General features: G+C 43.6%; 1 protein-coding gene across 1 annotated transcript; it reads right to left on the minus strand.

The window, feature by feature from the left end:
* On the minus strand, positions 1 to 27,792 carry IL18RAP (interleukin 18 receptor accessory protein). Its single transcript, XM_024204238.2, has 10 exons — positions 27,723 to 27,792; positions 24,279 to 24,549; positions 23,838 to 24,012; positions 21,995 to 22,169; positions 21,365 to 21,433; positions 20,957 to 21,080; positions 9,831 to 9,985; positions 9,283 to 9,420; positions 5,863 to 6,033; positions 1 to 413 (listed from the first exon to the last, which is right to left on the minus strand). The coding sequence occupies exons 1-10, from the start codon at positions 27,790 to 27,792 to the stop codon at positions 1 to 3; spliced, it is 1,761 nt and encodes a 586-aa protein (XP_024060006.2).

Genomic DNA, 27,792 nt, shown 5'->3' on the forward strand with positions numbered 1-27,792 from the left:
CTATTTCTTAGTCTGCTGTCTTCTCCCAGCGGCCTTTCTGCTATTGATAACCATGCTAAATAACGTATGGGAAAAAAACTTTAGACTGTTTTTCCCTAGCCCCCTGGTATTTTTCACTGGCATGTGATACCGCATATATTTCCAGAATTGTTTGTTTGGTGAGTTAGAGTTAGAAGATTTCCAGGTAACCACTGGTAAAATGTTAAGAGCTTTCTTCACTATTGGAGGTAAAGACTCTGGCTCTTGGAACGACTTGTATTTAATTAAAATCAGTTTTATCATGTTATCTTCTAAAGCACAGTTCACTGCTGCCTGCAGTTCAAAGATGCTGGGTCCATTGACATAGCCAGGACTCAAGATAATTATAGCTCGCCTGCTTTGTTGAATAGCTGTTACGATATCATCAGTGTAAGCTGAAAAAGAAGTAATGATTAGTACTAGCTCACACTTTGGGCTTTTCAGCCACAGGCACCGAAAACATTTTAAAAAATTTAATATATAATCATGTTAACAACCATGTAAATGCAGCCACCATTGGAGTAAAATGCAACAACTACACACAACAGCACATAGCAATGTCCCTTACATCATGAGAAGAAGAGAATACAACTGAAACCACAGGAGCATTTAGAAAGCCATTACCCAATTAATTTGGCAATGACACCTGGGCTAACATCTTCATTCTTCTGATAAGTGCAGTTAAAGATCTGGCTGAGTGCCCCTTCTGGATGCTCTCCAAACTGCTGTACCAGGATCCCAATGCTGAATCCCACATACTCTTAACTTGCTAGGGCTGTTCTTGAACTTTCCCCAGGATCCCACTGAAGGTGTGAGCCTTCTGGTTTACACTTTTCCTCTTCAAGGGTATGCATGGAAGACAATGGACACACACACACACACATGGTCTTAGCACAGCATTCTAAACACAGTTTTCTCCTTATGTAGCATGAAAGATAAATGGATCTACACAAAATAATAAACATATGTAAACATAGTTTTCCTGCCTCAGTTTCTACACTACTCTGGAGAGTTCTTTGAGCATACACCAGAGCCCTCTAAGGAATCCAAGATGTTTCACCTCCCCGCCCCCCTACCCAACCTCCTGCACATGGCTTCTCATCCAGAACATGGAGGCCTAGTCTCACTTCTCCTCATCTCCCTCTAAAATAGCTGCTGAGATACCCTCTCTTTTATAATCTCCAGCCTTTATCAGGTGATTTCCTGATCAGCCTCATCAGGTGATCAAAATCCCCTACCAGGTGACCTATTACATCACTATCAGTCCACCTGCACAGACTGGTTCTCTTGGGCAGGAGTTAGTCTATTGTCTAAGGTGGTGCCATGTCAACGGGAGATCACTTAAGTTAATGACCCTTTGTTCTTAGCCCTGTGCTGCTAAACCTTGGAGGTCCCACATGGAGGTAAAAGAACAACCGAGAAGGCAAAGAAACCCCTCATTCAAAATTAAATCTGCAGTCTGACAGATACACAAAAAGAGCTCCTGACTCCAGACAGAATTCATAAGTTGTACATAGACAGGTTCCCCAAATTGCCACAGGTGCCATGGGCTCTTCAGTGACTACAAGGAGTGATACAATTTTTTTTTGACAGAAAATGCAGTTTTATACAGGGAAAAATTCAATTTTGCTGAAATTTTTCAATTTTCCATCAGCAAAATCGAAACAAAATATTTTGTGTCAAACTAAATTAAAACAGTTTTGGTTTGTTGAACCAAATCAAAATGTTTTCTTTTGGGTCAGTTCAAAATTAAACTGTGTCCACCTGAGCTGCCACAGTGACTCATAGAAGGTGAAGTTCAGGTGACTCGTACTCCTCTTCTCCCCTCTGGCCTCAGCTTTCTAGCAGACTACATCTCCCATGATGAAAGATGGTCTCCCGTTTGGTTGAACCAATGTGGTGTATCATGGGAATTATGTGACCATGGTGCATCATGCCAGTCCATCCAAAGAGTCTGGCCCTTAGAGTAGAAAAGATGCATTTGGTACTTGAACTAGAACTCCACTGAGATCTGGGGGACACTTAGTAATGTCTAACCAAGCCAATAGGAAATGTTTCAATTCAGTTCAACAAACCAAGAAAAATATTTTGATTTAGAAATGTTGACATGACAAAATGTTTTGAAATTTCCAAATAAAAATTTCTGAATTTTCCCTTCTGCAAAAAAAAAAATTGATATTTCATCCTGCTTCCCACATGACAGAAAACCCAGTTTTCAACCAGCATCCGCTAACACTATGCTGGGGCATTAGTTCAGTTCTGCCCCAAAGGGAAGAGTTTTACTGATTTACTGATTCAACAACACCACTTACTTCAGCACCTTGGTGATTTCCCTGGGAGGTCTCCCATTCACGTACTGACTAAACACAAGCTTGTTTAACTTGTCAGAGCTAATGAGTGCACAATTAGAAGTGAAGTAGTAGCACACATCTAGGAGATACTTAGAATGGCTGTTTTCCCCAAAAAGTTGCTTTAAAAGGGTATGTTTTCATTACAGTTAACCTAATTATTTATTAATCCAAATTAATCCTATAAATGGTCCCATTCTACTACTTATACTTAATCCCACCTCAGGACAGGGGGATGAACTAGATGACTTCCTGATGTCCTATGTCTAGGATTATGTGATTCTATTATTCTACTTATTAGAGGTATTTTATTCTACTGTTTTGTGATGCATGGGAGATCTCCGCAGATGAATATTTTCTCCACTTCCCTTTGACATTGGGAGATATCTTAATTAACATAAGAGAAAGTTGTGGTGATGTTTAAAAGAACGTGACAAAATGTGTAAAGTTGTGTTAGGCTGTGTCTACACTGCCACTTTCAGTGCTTAAAACTTTAGCCGTTCAGGGGTGTGAAAAAACACCCCCCATGAGTGACAAAAGTTTTAGCGCGGAAAAGCGCCAGTATAGACCGCACTTTAGCGCCGGGAGGCGCGCTCCCAGAGATAAAGCTACCACCGCTCATTTGGGGTGGGGTTTTTTTAAATCGCTGAGAGAGCTCTCCCCTGGCGATAAAGCATGTCTACACTGCCCACGTTACAGTGCTGCTGCAGCCGTGCTGTAACATGGGCAGTGTAGACATACTCTTAGTCCCCTGCTTCACTTGGGGGATTCTGGAAGGTTCTAGAAACTTCTAGCCAGCTCTTGAAGCATAGGTGACTTATGCCTGATGATACTGGGGGGGGACACAATTTAAAGGGGGGGCACGTGATCACCCCATGGGTGGCCCCTGGAGGAACCTTCCAGCCCCATCCCTCTAGGCCTGGGCAGCCAATCCCACCTGGTCCTGGGAGGCTGGGGCCACAGGAGGGGGAGCACATGCCCCTGAACCGGGTCCACCAGCCCCCGGCTGACTCACAGCACCAGTGTCTCCCCAGAGCTCTCATGATCTTGTGGACACCTCAGCAGGGGGAGGGGCACAGGCAACACCCATAACTCAGGTTGGGCAGTGGAGCCTGCTCCCAGCGCCTTCCGCAGCAAACCCCCACTCTGTGCCCAGCCGAGGCCACCGCGCTCTCCCTGCCCCACCCGAGCTCCATCCTTCTCCTGCTTCGCCTCCCATCTGGCACTTCCAGCTCACTCGGCCCCTCCTGCCGGCAGCCAGGCCTGCCTGGGCAGGGTGGAGCCGTTTCTCATGCTGGCTGACTCTGCTCAGGGTCACTCCCTTTGTGCAGCTCAGCGCTTATCTGCGAGAGACCCTAGCTGAGGAGGTGGCCCCTCCACTCCCCATCCGGGCCCAGGTGCCAGGGACAGGGGCCAAGTGAGCCGGAGTCCCCCCACTCCTCCGGCTTGCTCCGCCCCTGTCCCCTGCAGCTGGGCTCTGGCTGGGAGCCAGCCTCTGTCACCTTTGCAGCCAGGCTCTCTCGCAGACATCGACCCTGAGCGGAGTCAGCCAGCCCTTCATGTACTAATATATATTTATGCCTATGTCTGTAATTTTCACTCCATGCATCTGAAGAAGTGGGGTTCTTACCACTTCTTATTATGCACAAATAAATCTGTTAGTCTTTAAGGTGCCACTGGACTCCTTGTTGTTTTTGTGGATACAGACTAACACGGCTATCCCTCTGATACTTGCCAGCATGAGAAGCGGCTCTGTCCCCCGTCCTTAGCTCCCCGCTGAGGCCCAGCTGCAGGGAGGGAGGAGCCAAGCGAGCTGGAAGTGCCAGGCAGGGAGGCACAGCAGGAGGAGGGCAGAGCCACCATCCCCGAGCATTAGGCTGAACAGAGCAAGCCCTGTAAGGGCAGCTTGGCACTTGCCAAAATCTGGGAGGGCACTTGATCCCACATCCTCTCCCTATGCGTCACCGAGGTTTGAAGTTATGAATTTGTTGGGAGCGGAAAAATGGGACCTGTGAATTACTGTGCATTGGTTCTATATAAAGAAAACCTACCCTTGAAAAATGCCAGAACAAGTCATCTGAAGATTTGAAACACTGTCTAGGCAAATGATTTTTCCCGTTTAGTTTAACTATAAGTAGAATTTAGGTAGGATTTTTTTTTAAAGCTACTTACAGTGGGCCTAATTCATCAATGAGTTGTGTCTGCCAATGTCGGTGCCAATGAGTTTGACCCAGTATTTCTGCGCTAATTTTATTTTTTATTGAAAAAAGGAGCATCCGACAGATAGCAAAACATACTTAATACATGCTAAGAAAATGTTTAATGTGGATTAATGAGTAATATAAGTAAATTGCAATATGAATGTGGAGGGGGCATTCCTCTGACATTCTGGTATAGAAATAGATAGAGGTTTTAATAAAAGCTGGTTGAAAAACGGAATTTCTGTTCCACAGCAAATTCCGAGATTTCAAAATTTCGTTTAATCCCAAATGAGGATGAAATATCAAAATCTTGAATTTTTTTGTGCAATGAAATATTCCAAAATATTTTATTTTGTCTTTATATTGTGATTTTTATATTATGTAAAATAAAAGTCTACACATTTTGACTTTTACAAATTTTAATATAATAGGTAAAGAGAGAGTCAAAATGCACTGTTTCAACCTTACTAAAATGAAACATTGAAATAATTTCCCATTGAAAATCAATCAAACGTTTTGATTTAATCTAATCAGCATTTTCCAGTGGGAAACTGTTCCATTGGAAAATTTATGACAAGCTACAAAAATGCTTATACAAAAAGTGTATTAGTCCTTTAAGAATGCTGAAAAAGAACTTTGCCCCAACCTAATATGTCCTCAGTGACGACACTGAAGTTCTGTGTGAATGGGATATCTTAGGCCATGTCTACATGTACAGAGAGATCTCCCATCAACATAACCCCCACCCCCAAACGTGTGAGCAGCATAAACTATGATGGCAGAGGGAGATTCGGGGGTTGTGGGACCCCGGGCCAGAGCAAATGGGGGCCCCTTTCCACTCCTTCCGCCTGCACTCCCCCCCACCTCCCTGCCCGGCACTCTTGCCGGGAGCGAGGTTGGGGCGTGGGGGCTTCCCCTGTTCCTCAGCAGGAGCTCCGGGCGGGCAGGGACACCCGAATTGGCCCGGACCCCTGGGCATGGGCCCCATTGGCCCAGTGGCTAATCCACCACTATATGACGGTGGGAGAAGCTCTCCTGGCGATTTAGCACTGCGCTCACTAGCACTTATGTCAGTGTAACTTTTGTCACTTGGGGGGTCGAATATTCTTGCCAACATAGGCGGTAGTGTAGACATAACCTTAGACTCTAGGGGTTGTGACTTAGTGAGATGAGCAGAAGCTCCATGACCAAATCACATGGTTGGCATTTTTGATGAATAAGGCTTTTGAAAATTAAAATCTATTGGAGCGAAGGGTTGTCTATTGATGTTTTCCACATATCAGGTGGGACCTTACCTCCTCCTGGAAGAATGTCCCTTTCAAGAAGACACAGTTTGTATCCGTATTTGTTTTCCAACATCTCTGGAAGGACCTCCAGGGCAAACTGTTCCTCATTAAGAAAAGTGGAATCACTTTCAAAGGAGTCTTGTTTTGCATAGGACACAAATGCATCAAATTCTTTGGAATCTAAAAGAAAATACAATTTAAAATGTGCAGATCATCTAATCTAATTAAGGTATTTCTGAAGTACCTATCTCCTTTAATTTAATGTAATGGTAAATTCTCATTATAGTCAGTATATAAATATTTTATTTACCTGAATACACTTGATTAATAGCAAACAATTGTCAAATCATGTAGTGGAGTCAGTCAGTAATTCAAGATCAGGCCTGCTTCTCCATTACCTTGCAACTTTTGTAGACATTCATTTTGTACTCAAGATGAAAAGCAGTGGAAAATCAGGCCCTTTGCTTCATTTCAGAAAGCATGCAGAAAACAAGTAATATCCTTTGCTGCATGACCAGCTGAAGATCTGGCCCTCTCATTTATATCAGATCAAAGGGTGCGGCTACTCAAGAAAAACGTGGCCTTTCCAATGTACAAGCTGCTTCTAAAATGCAGTGCATTTTATTGCAAGTAAAAACCCATCTCTCTTACACACCATGTTGTCATAAAAACACATGCATTATTTAATACAATCCTAGAAAAATCCACGTGTTGTTATAAATAGAGATGAGGGAAAGATGCAAAGTTCAGGTCAGGATCCAAACACCACCTCAAACTTTGGAGCCGTCCACTTCTTGAGATCTGGTTCTGTCCCATTAAAGAAATAGATCCGAGCTGTGGATTTCAAATCCAGATCCAAATTTTCCCAGACTTTGAGCAGAAAGTTTGGGTCCAGGGTTCTAGTTTGGACCCATCTTTGGCTACACAATGCATACCCCGATATATTTTTGTTTTTTAAATAAAAATGTAACACGTATTTCCATTTTAAAAACAAACTTTTGCGGGGGGTTAACAGTTGAACAGGTTAATGACTAAATATAGACAAGGATGTAATGGATGCTGGGGAGAGCTGTGAACAGGCTGTCTTGCCTAGTACTCAGAGAAAAAGTACTGGATAGGGGCTCACTTCTGCAAGATGGTGGCTTCACTGAAGTCTATGGAACTACTCACATGCTTAAAATTAAACATGCACTTACCTGCTTTACTGAATTGAGGCAAGAGTGCTCAGCATCTTGCAATACCCAGCCCTATAAGAACGATTATCAATACTAACCTGTAATTAGGTGATAGTTCCTTATGTGATCTTGAACAGGTCATTTGTCCTACGTGACTAGAAAACTATATGTGCATGCTTGTGTATGTTCCCATCTAAGTTTAGCATGTTCAAAAACTTAGGTCCCAGAACGTGTGCATCAAAAAAAAAATGTAGGTATGCAAATTTCAACTCGCAGATTTGGAGGTTGAGTTGTGGTCCCTTTACACTAGAAAACAAGTAATATCCTTTGCACTAGAAGTTTGCATTTCCTCATTTCACCAGTGGAGGTCACTGTCGCCATAGTATAAACCACCGCTTCTCATAATTATTGGTGGTGGTGGTGGTGGTATTGTTATGGTAGCCATTGAGGTCAGGGCCACATTGTGTTAAGCTATGTCTACACTTGCCATTTAAAGCGCAAAAAGTCCCTTTTTTGTGCTAAAACCGTGGGAGCCTCTACATTAGTTAATGATTTTTGGCATGAAACTCAGATGTTTCACCACAGAAAGAAAACCACCTTCACGAGAGGCATACTGATCTTTCCGCTGTTTTTTTTTTTGTGTGCTGTTGTGAAAATGAAGACACATTCTACCCATGTAAACACCTTTGGGCCTCCGGAGGATATCCCACAGTTCCAAAAGTGACCACTCTGGCCAGCCTCTCTGCTGCTCTGACACCAGGTAAAGGGACGTCCACCCCTCCCTCTGTAAGCCCCTGGAAGTTTGAAACTCCCTTTCCCTTTGCTTACAGATGTGGCGGGGAAAGCAGCCAGATGAAATCAGGGTTTTTTTTAAAAAATGCCACAAAATAAACAAGGAAGTAGTGGGGCTGCTGGGACATGAAACAGTGCATCATAGGGCAGTAAGCAGGGACCCAGAATGCCTTCCCCTCACCTACCCTTCCCACAAGACCTATCGAGAGAGCTGCACTGTGGGATAACTGCCCTATAGTGCTGCTCTCATCGGTGATGGAAGTGCTGCTAGTGTAAACACTCTCTGACGCCTGAGGAATTAAGTGGGTACACAAACCAGCGCTTTTCTTTCACCGGTTCCCTATCACCGGTAAAACTTACAGTGCAAAAACTCTGCAAGTGTAGACATACCCTTAGACATGCTACAAACAGTCTCTGGGCCAAAGAGCTTACAGTCTAAGTGGACAAGACAAACAAAGAGTTGATGCTGCTTTACCTCTTCAGGAATGATCTGGCTTAACACCTCTTTATACCAGGGATCATCTAGAGAAACCTCCAGGGGACTTTCCAGAGCCCTCATGAAAACTTTGTCACCAAGCTAAATGGGGTATTAGGTGATTTCCCAAATCACCCTGGCCAGACGTGATTTATCACTGGGTTCACCAATACACTTTCTGAAGAGCAATTTCTTTTTAAATATAGCAGCTTGCATCAAGGGCCAGGCGTGGTTCAGAAAAGTCTTACAGGTAGAAACCACCAGACTCCTCCACCCCCTGCACCTCACATTAGATTTGTAAGCACTTTGGGGTAGGGAAACTGCCATTTCCTATACATTTTTACAGAGCTTAGCACCTGGGAACCCCAACCTGGTAGAGACCTATGGGTGTTATTGCACTACTCATGAATAGAAGTTGATCACTATGATCAACATGTATTTTTTTAGGAAGAAAATATATAAATATTTCCAATAAGTGCCCTTATAAGTTGATTTGCCAAGTGACGTTGTCTCCCTCCTTGGTTATGTTTATGAGAAATCATGTTGATTAAATAGGAAAATAAATGATTATATATGTCTCCATTTCCTCACCCATCTCTCTGCAAGCACATGCACCTCTAGTCTACAGATTTTATCGCAGATTAAGGGAGAAATTGTTGTGGGAACTTTTTGGATCCCTGGTCTACATGGTTTTTCCTAACCTCTGTCTCCTGCTCTGATATTCCCTGGCTAAATTACTGCTATTGTAAATTGCTCATTATAAGACTTCAGTCAGTAAATATGTACTGCCCCATGTGTTCCGGCTTCTCTAAGATCCTGAATCAAAGACCACTGAAGTCAGTGAAAAGTCAACTATTGGCTTAAGAAGCCTTTGGGTTAGGCCCTAATGTGATTGAAGACATTAAAGTAAATGGTTAACAGATATTGCAAATGACAATAGAAAACTTAAAGTAAAATAACAGTCTATCATGGTTCTATTTTTCTTACCTCCTATTGTTTCGTCCTTGGCCAAGTAATTTCTATACATCAGCACTATTTCAATCCAATGCTGGTAAACAAAAGCACTGCCCACCAGGAGTCCAACTAGAACTGCAATCGCACCATATAATATGAATTTGAAAAGTGCTGTTAAAACAAAATTATTGCTGTTAAATTTCAGTGTTTCCATAATAATACTGACATTTACAAGAAATGCTAATACCAGGGATGGGGACTAAACTCACGGACAAGATTCACTCCTGCCTGCCTCCCAAACTTTAAGGAAGTTTGGAACTGGATCCAAGTCCAATTCTGACTCAGGCCTAGCATGGGAATTCAAGAGAATAGATAGTGTCTTGTTGACAGTGTAAAAAGCAGATCTGTGCTGGAACGCAGAGCAATTCTAGCAGTTTTCAAACAAAACCTTTTCCGTTCAGTTTCAAGGAACCCTTCTAACTTATTGAAAAGTAGAGGGCAGTGATGACCACAAGCATATTAGTGACAGTGATCAAAACATATCTCATTATGAGGAATAGCCAGACAACTTCTGGATTTACCTCTTTCCTTCCTTTTTAGCTTGAGCACTCCTGTCGAGTTCCCCACAGAATTCTGAGCAAAGCAGATGAAGTTGCTGTTCAGGTCCCTTTCAGTAACTTCCTTGAGTGTGGCAACATGAACAAATGATTTGCCTTCAAGTTCTTCTACACGAATCCTAAACAAAAAAACACGCCTATCATCCATCTACTATTCATTCACATAAGTCAGAAAAGCCCATGATTGTACAAATAAAGAGATGTTAACATTCTTGTCATTCACTTGTGATGTCTGTGAAGGAGTAGGAGTATTTTTAGGCATCCTTGTTTTTGCCTTATTTTCCCCTATATGCTCCATTGTTACCCAGTGGGTGGAAAAGGATTGTTTGCTCTCAGGGCAGGCTAAGAGATGTGGGTCTAGGGTATGGCTTAGCAGTCTGAGGGCTTGTCTACACTATCGGCCGGATCAACAGGCAGCGATGGATCCAGCGGGGGTTGATTTTTCGTATCTAGTATAGACGCGATAATCAACCGCCAATCACTCTAGTGTCAACTCCGGTACTCCACCTCAACGAGAAGCACAAGGGGAATCGACGACACACCGCAGTGAAGACACTAGGGTGACCAGATCGCAAGAGTGAAATATCAGGACACATTGGGCGAGTGGGGCGGGGGGAGGGGAAAGGATGACAATGACAGACACAGGTGCACAGAGCCATGAGAGGGGGCCCTAGGAAGCTGCGAGAGGGGTTGTACGGCCCCTGCTGCAGCCCGCACCACAAGCCACAGAGCAAGGACACCTATTGAATTCAATAAGAATTTTGCATGTGAATTGATGTACCTAGTTCTGAGATTATAAAGCCAGAAGGGATCCGGTGATCACCTGGTCTCACTGCCTTTATAGCACAGACATAGAACTTTCCCAAAATAATTCCTAGAGGATAGCTTTTAGAAAAAGCTTTTAGAAAAACACCATGACCCTTAGTATATTGTTAATCGTTAATTACTCTCACCATTGAAAAGGTATGCCTTCTATCCAGTCTGAATTTGTCTAGCTGCAACTTCCAACCATTGACTCATGCTCTACCTTTCTCTGCTAGACTGAAGTGCCCATTATTAACTATTTGTTCCCCATGTAGATACTTACAGTCTATAACCAAGTCACTTCTTAACCTTCTTTTTGTTAAGCTAAATAGATTGAGGGCCTTTAGTCGATCACTATAAGGCATGTTTTATAATCCTTTAATCAGTCTTGTGACTCTTCTCTGAATACTCTCCAATTTATCAATATCCTTCTTAAATTGTGCACACCAGAACTGGACACAGTATTCCAGCAGTGGTTGCACCAGTGCCAGATACAGAGATGAAAATAATCTCTCTACTCCTGCTTGAGATTCCCCTATTTAGGCATCTGATCACCCTATTTCCGTATGCATTTCCCCAGGTTTTTTGTAAAAATCAAAACTGAACTGCCCCAGAAATTCTGTCATGTGGAATTATCGTGAAACTCGCATGGTTCCAACCCTGCCGATGAACCTTTAGAGCCACTGCACAGACTTCTGCCACTTGAGCTAATGGAGTAAGTGATGGCAGAGGCAGTAGGTTGTCATCCTATATGTGATAGATCAGCTCTATAGGGGGATGAGACACTTTTTTTGCCACTGGGTTTCACAGATATCTGCTGACAGAAGAGGAACTGTGAAACTCAGGAATCCTGGGTCTATTCTAGGCTCCTGAATGGAGTGGTCTCTAGTAGTCAAAGACCCTTCTTCCCCATCCCCTCCAGTCTATGTCTATCCTATTGCTGTCTAACCCGCTCCAGCTCCTCATCTGATTTCAACTGCCCCCCACTACCACTCTGGATTCCTTGGCCCAGTTTCCTGGTCCTGTCTCACTCTCCTCTCTCCCCGCCCCCATCCCTCAGATGGGATGTTCGTTCCAGACTGGCAAAATTATAAGACTTCCCAACATTTCAACACTTCCCATTCTAAATTTTTCGGTTGCTTAACTATAGGCTAGTTCTGCCTACAACAAAGCATATTCAGAACCTCTGATTAAAGGGATTATAAGTGTAGCAACCTCCATCATAGCTAGTCACCAAAGATTGAACACGAGCCATCCAGACTTAAAAGCATGAGCTTCTACTACTTGAGTTCAAGATATAACTCCCTTAGCTGGTAGCTATACAGTTATCCTCTAAAAATCCACCAGAGGAGGGCACAAAACACGTTGGACAGTGAATTACAAAAGTGCCAAATATTATTATTAGACCTGCAGTACTTTTCACAATGAACATCAGCGGGGGATAAACTGGGAGTTTAAGAATATTTGGAAAACAATTTTAGAATAACATTCAGTGCTGTGGTTTAAAAGAAAAAAAAAACCTGTTAAAACTCATAACTTAGCAGTATTCAGTGTTTGAAAAAAAACAACTTCTAGGAGCTATGGGATACAAGTTAAGAATGTTGAAACAGGAAGATGTTATGCTTCGTTACCACTTGGGCAAGGTGGCGTGCTATGTAATACTTGCAAGATTTCACTGTAATGTTTTACAATATATAGCAGCGCAATGCTGATTCCATTGATATTATTGAGCAATTCATGATGATTTTATTTCAGCCCACATCTTAATAGTTTTGAATACTATAGATCACAATTTTCAGCTCAGTTGGTCTGAACATGCAGAGCTTTAAAACTACTATGCTCTAAACTGTATATTAACTACAATTTTATAAACCTACATGTCAGAGAACTGTGTGCCACTACTACTAGACAGTGGCACAAGGTAATTCAGTGTGAATCACAGAAATGTAGGACTGGAAGTGACATCAACAGGTTATCTAGTCAAACCCCTGCACTGAGGCAGGACTGAGTAATAACAACACTAGACCATCCTTGACAGATGTTTGTCTAACCTCTTAAAAAACTCCAATGACTGCTATTCCATAACCTCTCTAGGTAATTTGTCCAGTGCTTAACTACCTTTACAGTTAGGAAGTTTTTCCTAATGTCTAACCTAAATCTCCCTTGCTTCAATTTAAGCCCATTGCTTCTTTTTCCTGTATGTCCTGAGTGGCACGGGGGTGGGTCCAGGCAGTGGGATTGGGAGGAGGGAGGTCAAGGAAGTCGGTGGGTGTGTGGGGATGGACCAGGGGAAGCAGAGTGCAGGACCAAGTTGGGTGGGGGCTGGGGGAGTTTGGTGGGGGCTGAGGGGGATAGAACAGGACTGGGATGGGGGGAGTAGGGTAGGGGCTGAGGGGAGCATGAATGGGACAGGGTAGAGAAAGCTGTGTAGAGTGGGGCGGGGGAGCCAATGGGGCTGGGCTGGGGAGGGTTGGGGAGAGGGACAGGGTCTGGAAGGGATGAGACAGAGGGCAGCAGGGCTGGAATGGGGGGAAGTTGAGGGGGTGGGACAGCAGGGGGAGCGATGGGGGTGGGATGACGGGAGAGGCTGAAGAAGAGATTTGGGATAGGGCAAAGCTGAGGGCAGTGGGATGGGGGGAGCAGGGGGACTGTGGGGGAAGCTGTTGGAACAGGGGCAGGGTGGGGGCTGAAGGCAGTGGGTCGGGTCTACACTGGCACCTCTCAGCATTGCTGTGCCGGGCGGCAGACCTGCGCCAGCACTACCCTGGCAATGAAAGAGTCCTCAGTGGAAATGCAGACTTCATGACACAAACCCTCCTCGTCACTTCAAACCTGGTGCTGCTCTGGTCAGTTGCTAGGCTCTTGTCACTTTCAAACCCATGCAGGGTATCTGGCTCTTTTTCAGTTCTCAGGTTAAGAAAAGCCTCTGCATTTTGTGAGGGCTTCAGGATCCTTGTGGTGTCAAGGATTTTTAATTTTTAATTTTTCAAACTACTTTGGCCTCAACAGTGATAACAGCAAATCTGGACAGAGCAGATGGGTGTCAGGATGGGTTTGGGTATTTATTATTTATTTTTTTAAGTGAAAATGTTTGGGTCTGAGCAAACGCTGCAAACTTCCCTTTGGAAACCTCTGCTGATCTTTTGCCCCAGGGGCTAACGACAGCCTGGAAGCTGGGACAGATTTCCACATCCATGCAGGGTGAGATGATCAGGGGGAGGGGAGGGACTGTGGGGGAGGCTGAGGGAACAGGGTCAGGGTGGGCGCTGAGGGCAGTGGGTCTGGTGAGATGATCGGGGGGGAGGGGAGGGACTGTGGGGGAGGCAGAGGGAACAGGGTCAGGGGGGCTGAGGGCAGTGGATTGAGGGTGGGGGCACAGGGGGGACTGCGGGGGAGGCTGAGGGAACAGGGTCAGGATGGGGGCTGAGGGCAGTGGGGCTGAGGGGAGACCCCCCCAAAGGGACCTGCCAGGGGGCCAGGTGAGCCCAGCAGTGCTTACCTGGAGCGGTTCCCAGGAAGCATCCAGCAGGCAGGTCCCTCTGGCCCCTTCCTAGGTCGGGTCGAGGGGAGGGGAGGGGAGGGGAAGGGGGCAGGGGGGCTCTCTGCCTGGCGATCGCTGCCTGCTGCCGGAGTCTATAAGCCCCGCCCCGCTGCAGCACGCAAGGGAGCGAGACCTCCTCGCTGCCTCTCTGTGTGCCTGGGGCAGGAGCAGGGCAGGGCTGCGCTCTGCAGGCTCCGGCCGGCCGGGCGGCAGGCCCCATGGGCTGGCGCCGCTGCGCCGGGAGCTCAGCTGTGCGCTGCCCCAGGGCCCAGGGAGGAAAGGTGAGTGGCGCCGGCTTGTCACGGTCCCCCTCATATAGGGTGACCAGACGTCCCGACCAATGTAAGGTCGGGACGCGGGACAAGTCCCCTAAAATCGGGACTGTCCCGATAATATCGGGACGTCTGGTCACCCTAGAAGACACCACAGTAAGTAGATCTAAGTATGTCGACTTCAGCTACGTTATTCACAGAGCTGAAGTTGCGTAACTTAGATCGATTCCCCCTCCTCCCTTTCCCCCCCCCCCGTAATGTAAATCAGCCCTGAGGCTTGGTCCCCATAGCAGTGGAACATTTGAAAAGACAATGGCAAATCCAATTGCTCAGACTTAGGCCTGGTCCACACTACCCCCCCACTTCGGACTAAGGTACGCAAATTCAGCTACGTTAATAACGTAGCTGAATTCGAAGTACCTTAGTCCGAACTTACCGCAGGTCCAGATGCGGCAGGAAGGCTCCCCCGTCGATGCCGTGTACTCCTCTCGCTGAGCTGGAGTACCGGCGTCGACGGCGAGCACTTCCGGAATCGATTTATCGCGTCTAGACAAGACGCGATAAATCGATCCCAGAACATCAATTGCCTGCCGTCGGACTCGGAGGTAAGTGTAGACGTACCCATAGACACCTAGCAACCATCGACCCAGAGAGATTTGGATTTCCCTACCTCTCAGCAGGGAGGTTGAGCAACATTCCGCAACAGAGAACAAAGGACTGGAGAAGTGTGAAGTGGGGGAATTAGAAGTGGCTGCTGGAAGTATTCAGGGCTCTTCCCAGGAGTGAGATGAAAGAGGTCAGACAGAGCTTAAACCAAGAGGTTCATTACAGCTTGGCTGGGCTCTGGGCTAACCAGAATGGACTATGCTTTAATTTTCCGTTCTCTATACTACCCTAAGGACGTCCTATGCTGCATTCAAGTTAACTAATAAACCCAACTGTTTTGACAACACTTCTTGGTAGCACTGCAAATGCTTGGTGAGGTGCATTAATCCCCGCAGAGTGTACAACTCTCCATCAGGAGTCTGTCTCAGTTGGACTTGCTGAATGGAGCTCATGGTGTGAAGCAGGAGCACCGAAAGCCCATAAGTCAGTCTAAGGAAGCAGTGAAGCCACATGGCTAACAAGGAGAAGGAGTGGGACCCATAGGGGGTCTGGCATACTGAAGGGGTTTCTCCTAGAGACTGTTCCAAAGCTGGGGGCATAGCACCAATCCTGTGGATCCATGACAATGTCGCAAAAGAAAAATGAGGTCCTTGTATGAAAGTTCAATTTGGATCTGATCTCATAGTAAGGCCTGGTAAGTTACGCAATTTCAGCTACATGAATAACGTAGCTGAAGTCGATGTACTTAGATCTACTTACCGTGGTGTCTTCACTGCAGTAAGTCGACGGCTGACGCTCTCCTGTCGACTCCGCCTGCGCCTCTCGCCCTGGTGGAGTACCGGAGTTGACGGGAGAGTGTCTAGACTGGACCCCCGCTGGATCAATTGCGGCCTGTCGATCCAGCAGGTAATGTAGACAAGCCCTAAGATACTAATGCCCACAGACAGCACAATAAAATGCTCTTGATCAGTCCTCAGACCTCAATTTAGCAAAGTACTTAAACACACACCTAACTTAAACACACACCTAACTTCTTTAAACGCATGCTTAGTCCCATTGACATGTACTTAAAGTTAGGTACCTACATAAGTACATAGCTGAATTGCAGCCTTAAAAATCAGACTCTATAGCAGTGGGAAGGGACCTTGCTCTGAAAGATCTTAAAATAATTTCATGCTAGCAAAATTCTCAGGTACTGCAAGACACTAGGAATTTGCAGAATCATATCCCATATCTCATGGTCATTTCCCAATCAGCAGCTGAGGTCACCTGAACAAAGCAGTGTGAAAACTAGTGGGGTTTGCTTTATAGAATTTTATTCATATTTTGGTTCAGACTATGTGGTGTCACACCTGAAGTTTCACTTAGCATTTCAGATGAAGTGACACTCATGTAATCCACCAAGTTACACCTGATCACATGATGAAATCATGCAATCATATTATTTTGACTCAAATCCATAAATCACACTTGATTTCCTTGAAAGTGGATCCCCATTTACCCAAAATTGAGCAGTGTTCCCAAATTTTTACAAATCTTTCAATACGCTTTGTCTGAATTTTGAGTTTCTAATGAATTCTGAAAAAGACAATGTTCATTATAACCATTTTGCACTACTCTGTTCAGAAGCTGATAACCTACTGATCTCTGTAATACCACACATGTGCAGGTGAGTGGCTTTAATCATAATAAATCAAATTCATGCATAAAATTTTATAAATCTCTGTCCAGAGTTGTCTGTGTTGATACCATTTGTTTTATTCGTTCACTCTCTGTCATATAATAATAAATATATGTCATTATAGGTGACATTGGTAACACAGCCTAATATTAAGGTTGCACAACACTTTCTATTATAAGACCCTGTTTTCAGTTGCTTACAGCTTTGCCAAACTTTAACCATTGGGCAGAACTTTTCCATGCCAGATATCTGCCTGTTAAAAATTGGCTAGTGACCTTTACTTTGAGACACTCTTGCACTCCCATAGTTCAGACCAAGGATTTGAAATTTGGTCTTTGTGTTACCAATGTGCTTATTGCTGTTCCTATCAAAAACTACCCAAATTTGGCCAAGCTAGAAGTCTTTGAAAAAAATCTCAGTTTGCACAAACTCTAAGAAACCTCTATTGAGCATATCAGCTAAAATCTGCAACCATTCTGTCCCCAGTGAGCACGCTTCATCCTGTTTGTGACCAGACTGCACGTGCCATCCCCACAGAGTGATTGTGGATGCTCTATCCCAGAGATGCAGAGGCAAAGCCAGACTTTCTCTAGAATTGCTGCTCCCAGATGCTGGGATGATGCCAGGCACTGCAACTGAGAGAAGGGAGCCTGTCTTTCTTGGTCTCTCAATGATTCTCCTTGCTGATGCCCAAGCAGCGTTCAGAAGGAAGCCTTCTGACTTGAATGCTGAGGGAACAAAAGCCAGACTGAAAGAGTAGATTTGGACAAGGAGCCTGGTCAGACCGGGAATGGGGAGCGGAAAACTTGTGACTGGGAGTTGGAGAGGTGGGCACTAGGATTGGGAACCAAGAGGTGCATACTGTGACTCAGACTCATGGAGGGAGGCTGGGACAGGTAACACAAGAAGACCGAGACTAGAAGCTGGAGAGGAAGCTGGAACTGGGAGCAACCCAGTGAAGGACACCCAGTGAGGGAAATGTGAGGGGCAGCAGGGAGCCAGTTGACAGATAAGGGGGGAGGGGGACACTGAAATTGGATGAGGATCTGGGGGGACAATGGGACTAGCTGCACAAGGAGACTGGAACCAGGCACCGCGGGGGTGGGAATGGGGTTGTGCAGGGGAAAGAAAGTTCTAATGAGGAGCCACGGTTCAAGGGTAAAACTGAAACTGGCTGGGCAAAGAGACTGGGACAAGAAACTAGGGACGGGGTGGGGAGGGAGGCAGAGACTGAGATTGGATGAGGAGCCCCTGGGATTGGTTGCCAGGAGGTGGGGAGGGGAGAGAGAGAATGAACAAGGAGCTGGGGGAGGAGGGGAAATAGGACTAGCAGAGCAAGGAGATTGGGATTGGAAGTGTATGTGGGAGGAAGAGACTGGCATCTGGGGGGAGAATGAGAATCTGATGGGGAACCCAGAGTGGGAAAATAGGACTGGCTGGGCAAGGTTACTGGGACTGGGACAAGGAGACAGGGACAGAGAAGAGACAGGACCAGGACAAGCTGGCTGGGATAGAGTGGACAGGATTAAGCTTGGGGGAAAACAAGCAGAAGAGTCTTTAATTACTCTCCTCTGGACCCTGGAATGGAACTCAAGATTTCTGAGTTTCACTAGTCCTCTGCTGTCTGCAAATACCTGTGAAATCCACTGGCAAAGTGTGCATCTCATTTCCTTCTAGTGCTGGTCCACATAGACAATGACAACCTACTACTGCTTTCAGGTATTCCATTAGCTCAAGTGGCGGAGGTGTGTGTGGTGGATCTAAAAGTTCCAACCATGCTGATGTCCCACGTAGGCATCAATATGATGCCATATTGTGGGATTTCTGTTTTTTCACTTTTTTTTTAAACCTAGGACAGGGGTCGGCAACCTCTGGCACGCGGCTCGCTAGGGTAAGCACCCTGGTGGGCCGTGCTGGTTTGTTTACCTACCACATCCACAGGTTCGGCCAATAGCAGCTCCCACTGGCCATGGTTTGCCGCTCCAGGCCAATGGGGACTGTGGGAAGCAGCGCGGGCTGAGGGATGTGCTGGCCGCGGCTTCCAGCAGCCCCCATTGGCCTGGAGCGGCAAACCGCAGCCAGTGGGAGCCGTGATCAACTGAACCTGCCGACGCGGCAGGTAAACAAACTGGCCCGGCTCGCCAGGGTGCTTACATGCACGCACCCGCATGCACACAGACACACACACAAATGTTAAAAGAACATTAAGGTTGAAAAGCCAAGCATTCAAAAGTTAATACCCAAATTAAGGTCTCCCGTGCAATCTTAATTCAGTCCCCCTGTGAATATGAATTATGATACAGTCTTTAATGGCATGATCACATACTATTTTTTCCACATGACCCCTATCTCGTTCAGTGCTCAGGATGGACCTGCTCTGTGGATTAACCAGGGTTGTGTAGTAAAGGAGACCGTTGTCTGTAGGACCCCTGCTTCATTTGTTGCAGAATTCAAAGGTATGTAGTGACTGAAGCAGGGGATTGCAAGAAAAGAAAGGAGGGTCTGATGGTCAAGATAGTTGAATGCTGCCATGAGGAATTGGATTCGTCTCTGCATCTGTCACAGAGTTCCTCTGTGATGCAGGGGAAGTCGCTCAAACCAAACTTTTCACAGGTGGTCACTAATTGTGTCTCTCTCATTTTCTGGGTGCCGGATTTGCACTGGGAGCTGCAACTGAAGTCAATGGGAGCTGTGCCTACATATAAAGCTTTATGTAAAGCTATATATTATTTGAACATATACAGTGCTATATAATGCTAAGTAATCTTAAAAATCAAGTTGTGGGTGTCTCAAATTGGGCAGCCAAAATTAGTGGACACTTTTGAGCTTAACTTCTCTGTGCCTCAATTCCCATTTGTAAAATGAAGATAATACTAGGGACTGTGAAGACAAATACATTGCTTGTGACTCTATAAAGATGGGAGCTATAGAAAAGCCCAGAAAGAGATTGATCATTTTTTCTTTAGAGCACGGTTTGCACAGGGAGGGTGCAAGGATGTTTCGCGCCCTAGGCGAAACTTCCACCTTGCGCCCCCCCGCCCCCGAGCCCTGTGGCAGCTCTCCGTCCTAAGGTGCCCCACCCCTCACGGCAGCTCCCCCCCCGCCCTAAGGTGCCGCCCCCCCCTTACTTGCTGCAGGCGGCCCTCCCCGCGCCCCCTGCCCCAGCTCCCTTGCCTAAATCCCGACGACGACCAGGGAGGCCGAAGATCCGGCCGCCGCCGAAGGACCCGAAATGCCACCCCCCAAATGCTAGTGCCCTAGGCGACTGCCTAGGTCGCCTAATGGGTTGCACCGGCCTTGGGGTTGCATAATGTGCAGTAAACAAGGCCTAGGGCCACCTCAGTATGAAGAGAAACAAATTATTGAACAGCTTCTCATTAATTGAGCACCATCTATTCCAGAGGTTGGCAACCTTTCAAAAGTGGTGTGCCGAGTCTTCATTTCTTCACTCTAATTTAAGGTTTCGTGTGCCAGTAATACATTTTAACGTTTTTAGAAGGTCTCTTTCTATAAATCTATAATATATAGCTAAACTATTGTATGTAAAGTAAAAAAGGTTTTTAAAATGTTTAAGAAGCTTCATTTAAAATTAAATTAAAATGCAGAGGCCCCCGGACTGTTGGCCAGGACCCGGGCAGTGTGAGTGTCACTGAAAATCAGCTCGCATGCCGCCTTTGGCACGCGTGCCATAGGTTGTCTACCCCTGATCTATTCTGTGCACTGAGCAAGGCAGGGTTCTGTGGACGAAATACTATGTGAGCATTTAATTAAAGACTGTATTTCTGTATATTAATACATATGCAAAAGGGGGTGGAATTAGAATTGCATGAGCAACCTAACCCTGGTACTTGCTAAATTTTCAGTGCTTCACTGTAGAACCATAATGTTCTTTAACATATTTTTTGTATGTAATTATATATACACATACATATATTCATACATACATAGTAGCGTGTTAATGTGTATTATATATATTAGAAAGAACGTGTGTGTCACACACATTAGTATGTAATATGTGTGTCTAAAAATCCTCAGTGGACTTTTCTTACATTATCTGATACTCTGTTAGTGATCTTCCAGTGACTCCAGGTAAGAAGACAGTACATTAAAGTAGATATTGAAGACTCAACATTTGTAACCAACATTTGTAGCTGGGTTTTTCTGTTTGGTTGGTTTTTCCCCTTACCGTGTTGGCTTCTGCAAAAGTGACTCACTTTTACTTTCTTTGTTGTCTCTGTACCAAGTTATCATGGGCAAAAAATCCCTTTCAAAGCCAAAAAATACTTTGCATTCAATTGTAAGAGGTTTTCCTGTGAAAAGGAAACAGAGAAACACTGTTTACAAAAGTCACTGGAAAGTCTTTCTCCTAATTAATATGGGAAAGTGGTTGCTGGGTTGAGATGCATTTTTTCCCCTTTGATGCCAACAAAGGCATACACTGTCTCAGTTTTTGACCTAATCCATACAAAACATTGGACCTAAGATCCATACATGTCTTTAAACTGGTTTCTTTCATCCAGTAAAATGTCAATACTCCATTAAATTGTAATGTCCTTCCAGGCCAGAAAAAGAACCGCAAAAAATTCCTGCTTACCAACTTCTACTTGAAGGGTCTTCACGCCACTGGGAGACAAGATGTTTGGGGTGTGGACAGTGTTTCGTGCTGCAATACAAAATAAAAAATAAAATAACCGATAAGACTATATTATGTGTAGTGAAAAGGTTGCTATAGTGTCTTAGGCTATGGTAAACTCAAAATGGAATCAGCTCTGATAAGGTTATTAATTATTCTAGGTTACAGACAGTCTATTATATGTTATTACTGAACATTTAACATTCCACCCAAAGCCCACTGAAGTCAATGGCAATCTCTTTATTGACTTTAATGGACTTGGGATGAGGACTTTAATGATGTTTAGCCCGATGGCCTGTCTGAACATTCCTAACATATAGTCATTTTGTAAGTGGGGCCTCAGGCTATCAGGCCAAGGGTTCACTGCATTGTGGAGGGAGAAGGAGACCCACTAAAGGTTTCTGAAGAAACAGCCGGAGAAGCAGGAATAGAACCAGGAGAGGACAGCATTGTCAACGTGAGAGAGGACAAGATTTTCAGAATGTGAGCACAAAGAAAAACAGTGCTGGGGAGGAAAGAGACACTAATTTACTATGGAAAATAAGTTGTTACTACAGATATTTTATTATTCTGAGTTCATATGTTACTTACCAATGATTTTTACTCTAACTACTCGTCTCATTGTCCACTGGATGCTGTTGTCAAATACAATGTAATCACATACATAAATACCAGCATCTTGCTCATAGATATGACGCAAGAGGATTTTATCATCCGTAAGTTTTAGACTTTGTCTAATCTCTTGAAACATTACTCGAATTCCATTCTAACAAAAAGAAAGGAAAATGAAGCAATTAGATGGGGGGTTTTCTTTGCTACTAATTAAATTCTCTTTTAAAATCTTAGAGTGGAATTGTCAAGAGAGCTGAATGCAGACCTAACTCTGTTCCCATTGAAGTCAATAGCGGTGTCTGTTATACCATGAGTCTCATAAGATTTGGTGTTGGGGGTGGGGATGGCAGGGCTGTGTGTGTTTGTTTGCTTTGCAAGCCCTAGCTTCTGAAGGCAGCTGAGTACATGAGAATCTTAGCTTTCATATTTTTAAAAAAAGCAAATTGCTAACACTCATGACTGCGGCGAAAATTCTGCAAATATGAATGAAGTGGGACCTGAAGACTTAGAAACCAGAAGCCAAATAAAAGGAAAACTGTTTTTTTCTTTTCATACGTTATGATTTTTAAATAAATCTCATGATTTCTTGAGGTCTGACTTATGAATTTTGAATGCTTGGGGTTGGCAATACTGCTATTGCTTTCACTATGAGCACAGAATAATACCGAATGCTTTTGAAAATTCCAGACATTCTTAACGTCTTAAATATACACACATCCTCTAGAATGATTAAAGATTTTCACTAAATGCCAATCCAGTGCCCATTAGAGTAAATGGAAGGACTCTCATTGACTTCAAAGGGTTTTGGATCAGATTTTAAATGAACAGAGTAAGGAAATTCAAAGTTCGTGCAGAAAGAAACCAGAAAAGAAAATTTGCCATAGAAGTTGTACATCTTTTACAGGAAATTCAAAAGTCACTTTGGCTACAGAAATGGTTCTAGTCTTGGTTGAACATATAGTTAGTGCTGTAACACTAGATGGTATAAATGCATAGTTAGGTACAATATATCAAGAGTTATTCCTGTATAGCAGGTAAGTCTATTTAGGAAATTGACTAGACTTCATACTTGGTATTATCTGAATGCCAAGAAATCTCAAAATAGTAATTTCCATTTATTGACCTTTTTTAATCTTATACAGAACTGATCCATTTTTTTAAACTGTGTGAAAAAGAAAGAACATCCCTTTCTTGTCTGCCAAATTTTAGCTTGGAGCCAATTTTATGGCCATTATAAGTAAAGCTTGTCAGAAATTTTTCACCAAATCATTTTTCAATAAAATGCCATTTTCATTTCTAAAGAACCTTTTTGAAAAATGCCAATTTTGATGAAATTTCATTTAGAAAATAAATGAAGCATTTTTACATTTTAAAAATGGAACATTTTGATGTTTCGTTTTGAAATAACTTTTGAAAATGAAATCTTTATATATTTTAATTTATAAAAATGTTTTTTTAAAGTTTTAAAGGGTTAAAATCAGAATGGAATGCTTCAATTTTATTGAAACAAAATGTTTTGATCCAGCAGAAATTTTTGTTTTAATTTATTTTGTTTCATGGGAAGTTTAGAATTCTTTGGTTTTGTTCCATTTTGGAACAATTTTTTTTCTCCAAATCATGAAGTTTCCCACAAAATAGAAAATCCATTTCCATCTCAGCTCTAATTAAAAGCCCCTAAAATATTCCCCCTCAGGGAGTTGTGCACAATTTGCATTTGCTTCAGTAAAAGTTGTGGGCAAATGTGTAAGCGTGCAAAATTTAGCCTAAAATTGTAACAGCATTGATTTTATTTCGCATAGAATTGGAACAGAGTGACTGTTACCTTGTACCATGTCACTGGTGACCTTTGTAAATGATTGTAACAGTGTATCCCAGGACAAGAAATTGAATGTCCCTTTTCAATGAGAAGAGACAGCTCATTTCTGCCATTATCCGAACAATTTGCATTGTTCTTCGCTTGAACCTTTATGATGTTTGAGAGACATGGGATTTCTTCCCTGTACAGCAAAGAAAAGAAACCAAGGTCAAGTGAAAACAATCAAACATATCAGACCAAAGGAAGAGTTTAGTGGCATGGAGGTTTTTAAGGCAGGTTAGACAAACTTCTGTCAGGGATAGTCTAGGTATACTTAATCATGTCTTAGTGCAGAGGGATGGAGTAGATGATCTCTTGACCTTCCAGAACTTTATTTGCATAATTCTATGATTTTCAGCTATCAGTGAAAGTGTACATCAAGGAAGGCTTTTTGACACACTGACATACCTTATCATACAGATATATACTCCAGAAGCATTAATCCCTATCGGTCTAAACCAAAGTGCATTCCCTTCCTGAGTGGGGTTAGTGCTTTCATTGCTGATAATCTTCACTGGTTCTCCATCTTTTTGTTGCCAGAACCACAGCACTTTACTTGTATAGAGAAATGAGTTGTTGTACATGTGGGTACGGTGTTGGGATGGCAAAACACATTCCAAGATAAACTCCTCATCAGTGATTGCATGATAAATCCTTTCAGGTCCTTTATAAAGACACTCTGAAAGACAGGCAACAAACATATCAGTGCAATCTGACATGAATATAGAATAGATTTCATTATATTGAGAGAGAGAGAGAGAGAGAGAGAGAGAGAGAGAGAGAGAGAGGAAAATGGCCTAGATTTTTAACATGATTGGTGTTTTAACAATATTGGGGTATATTTTAGGAGGTGCCTTAAAGGGCCTGTAAGCATGTGACTCGCCGGCAGATGCACCCCTTCCCCCCACCCCCCACTCCGCTGGTTAAGTGTGGTGTAGCAGACTCTCCTCCTTTAGCACCTCCTGTGACAGCCATGCCAGTCATGCAGTGGTTTGCTTTTTCTTGCAACTCAGCACTCTGGCCAGTCACATATAGGTCCACCCCTTCTGGAGTAAAACCAGTAGTCCAACAACTGATAGTCCTTCAGTTTCACGTTGGATCCTCAGACCAACTCTGAACCCACCAGTCCTTGCACCTGGTATCAGGGAGTTTCAGTAGTCCTTACCTTACCCGTCTCAGGGGCATTTCTGCTCCATCTTCCTCAGTGGACTGATAGGGGAACCCAGCTTCTCCCTTTCCAGGGACCCTTAAACAAGCAGTCAAGGCCCGACTACACAGACCCCTTGCTGTCTCCCTGCACCACTTCTTACCTTACCCTGTCTTGGGACTTTGCCTTATCCTCTTCCCGGGCACCCAATATATCAAGGTTACACATGTCTACCTTACTTTAAGTCCCATGTGGGAGTGGAGCAGGAAGATTTTGCTTCTTCAGTTTCTCCAGCAGAATCGGTCTCTGTGTCTTCCCCTTGGCAACTGCCTTCCCCCTCTCTAGAGAGTGACTTTTTAACTGTTTAATGTCCTTAAGATCTTTTGGCTCCTAGTCTTTGCAGAACAAGTCTTATAATTTTGGATGGAGCCTGGAAGTAGCATCATCCCAGCTAATAGTTCAGACATTGTCTCTTAGCTTATGTCTACAGTGAAAAAAACCCCAACCCATAGCAATGAGTCTCCAAGCTTGGTCTGTTGACTTGGGCTCATGGGGCTTGTACTACATGGCTAAAAATAGCAGTGTAGATGTCCCTGATCAAGCAGGAACCTGGGCTCTGAGAACCACCCAGACACGAAGTAGAGCTCTGTGTATCTCAAAAGCTTCTATCTTCTGCCAACAAAAGCTGGTCCAATAAAAGAGATTACCTCACCCACCTTGTCTCTCTAATATCCAGGGACCACCACAGCTACAACTACACTAGTCACTTTCGAAAATTTAGCCCAATAACAGTTAATAACTAAGTATAAATTAACAACGAGTTTCTGGGATTTATAGGTCTGATTCAGCTCCCACTGATACAAATAGACTTTCCATTGACTTTAATAGCAGTTGGATTGGGCTCTGAGGACCAAAAACTTTCAGTTTGTGTAAACTGGCATAGCTCCACTGACGACAATGCTGATTACACTAGCTGAGGATCCGGCTACATGTCTTTAAACACAAACTAATATGTTGCAGCTGTTTTGATTTTGCCTATGTACAGTAATAAATACAAAGTATTCCAAAGTCCAGGTCTTCGACGGGGTGGTGCTATCCTCTGCTGTAGACAGATTGTCATGAATAAATTGCCTAGGGAGGTTGTGGAATCTCCATCTCTGGAGATATTTAAGAGTAGGTTAGATAAATGTCTATCAGGGATGGTCTAGAGAGTATTTGGTCCTGCCATGAGGGCAGGGGACTGGACTCGATGACCTCTCAAGGTCCCTTCCAGCCCTAGAATCTATGAATCTATGATTAAACTATAGACTTATCTCCAAGCATCCTTATTTTTATGGGTTTAATACAAGAGTTAATTTACATTAACTAAATTTCACTCCACATAGGAGGCATCCAGGAGATGTGGGTGGAGTGTTAGCTTAAAGAAAAAGAGTTTCATCCAAACTCTATTACTGAGTTAACTATATGATCTTGGCCAAGTTGTTTGTCTCTCTATATCTCAGTTTTCTCATTTGCAAAATGGATATAATAATATTCACCTATGTCGCAGCAATGCTAATAAAACAGTGCTTTGAAACATCTTCATATCCTATTGTGAGAAGTGCTGAATACATGCAAAGTATTATCATTATGTTATATGTATACTTATTTGATACCTTGTCATTGTCTTTAGATTGCATGTGTCAATGGCAGCCTTCTATATCCAACTGCTCTCAACAATCCACATCCACACATTTTCCTTTGTCTCTTTGTTCTACCATATCAGAGGGACACCATTATCTCCCCACAATTTATTGATTATTTTATATTTTTTTCCAGCTAATTCTGGTATTGAATCACTCTGGGTAATGGGCTATTGCAGTTACAGCTGGTTGGAGAACAGAATTTCCAGCCAGAGGGGAAATTTTCAAGTTTTCAGAAAAAATTAGTCCTGATTCCTGACAAAAAGTGAAAACCTTGAAATTTTTCACAGGACAAAAATTCCAAGCTTTTCTCAATTTCATTTTCTTCCTGCTGGCAGAAAGTGAAATTGACAAGAGCCTTCCAAGCAGACATTTTCCCATGGAAATTTTTGATTTTATGCAAAGGGCATTTTCCGTCAGGATGATTTTCTGACAGAAAAGTCCCCAAAAGCTCCAATTGTAGTGCTCTATTTTTTTATGAAGCAATGTTTTAGCTTGGATGAAGATGTCAAAGGACTCACAGCAGGCACCTTGCAACTTTCCCAACTGAAATTAATTAGAGCTCTGTGAAATTCCACTAATACATAGCACCATGAGGACCAATAAAATATAGGGCAAGGCAAAACAAAGTAATGAAAGGAGTTTTGGGTGATGAGATTAAGAAAGAGGGAAAATCTATGGAGAGAAAGCCATCTATTCCCGATGTATTATTCAGTGGCGTTACAGCAGCAATGAATTTGTTCCATTATGCTCTCAAAATTCCAGTTTTTATTTTTCCATTATATTGAAAATGTCCATCTCCTTTCAGTGCTAACTCTGGGACTACGGATTTTGTATTTTATACAGTTCCAAGCACATCATCAGTGCTTAACCAAAAAAATGCATACAAATTATAATTCATAAAAAGTCTTACACAGAATCAGTGAAAACTCATAAAATGATGATAGGATGTATATTGCTATTAACCAGCCAATACAAATATTTTTTAAAACATTTCCAGTAAGACATGAAACAATCTCTTACCTGTCAGATTAAACTCTCTAACCTCTGCTCCTTTGATAAACAGTAGTAGGATCCAGCAAAAAGTAAACAT

Source organism: Terrapene carolina, unplaced genomic scaffold, assembly GCF_002925995.2.
Source record: "Terrapene carolina triunguis isolate 2854851 unplaced genomic scaffold, T_m_triunguis-2.0 Scaffold21, whole genome shotgun sequence".
NCBI lineage: Eukaryota > Metazoa > Chordata > Testudines > Emydidae > Terrapene > Terrapene triunguis.

Coding starts and splice junctions, on each gene's coding strand:
- IL18RAP (XM_024204238.2), bottom strand. CDS start 27,792: ATGTTTACTTTTTGCTGGATCCTACTACTGTTTATCAAAGGAGCAGAG. Junction 24,013..24,278: donor GTATATATCTGTATGATAAG/GTATGTCAGTGT, acceptor TTTGCTGTACAG/GGAAGAAATCCCATGTCTCT. Junction 21,081..21,364: donor GACCCTTCAAGTAGAAGTTG/GTAAGCAGGAAT, acceptor TCCTTTTCACAG/GAAAACCTCTTACAATTGAA.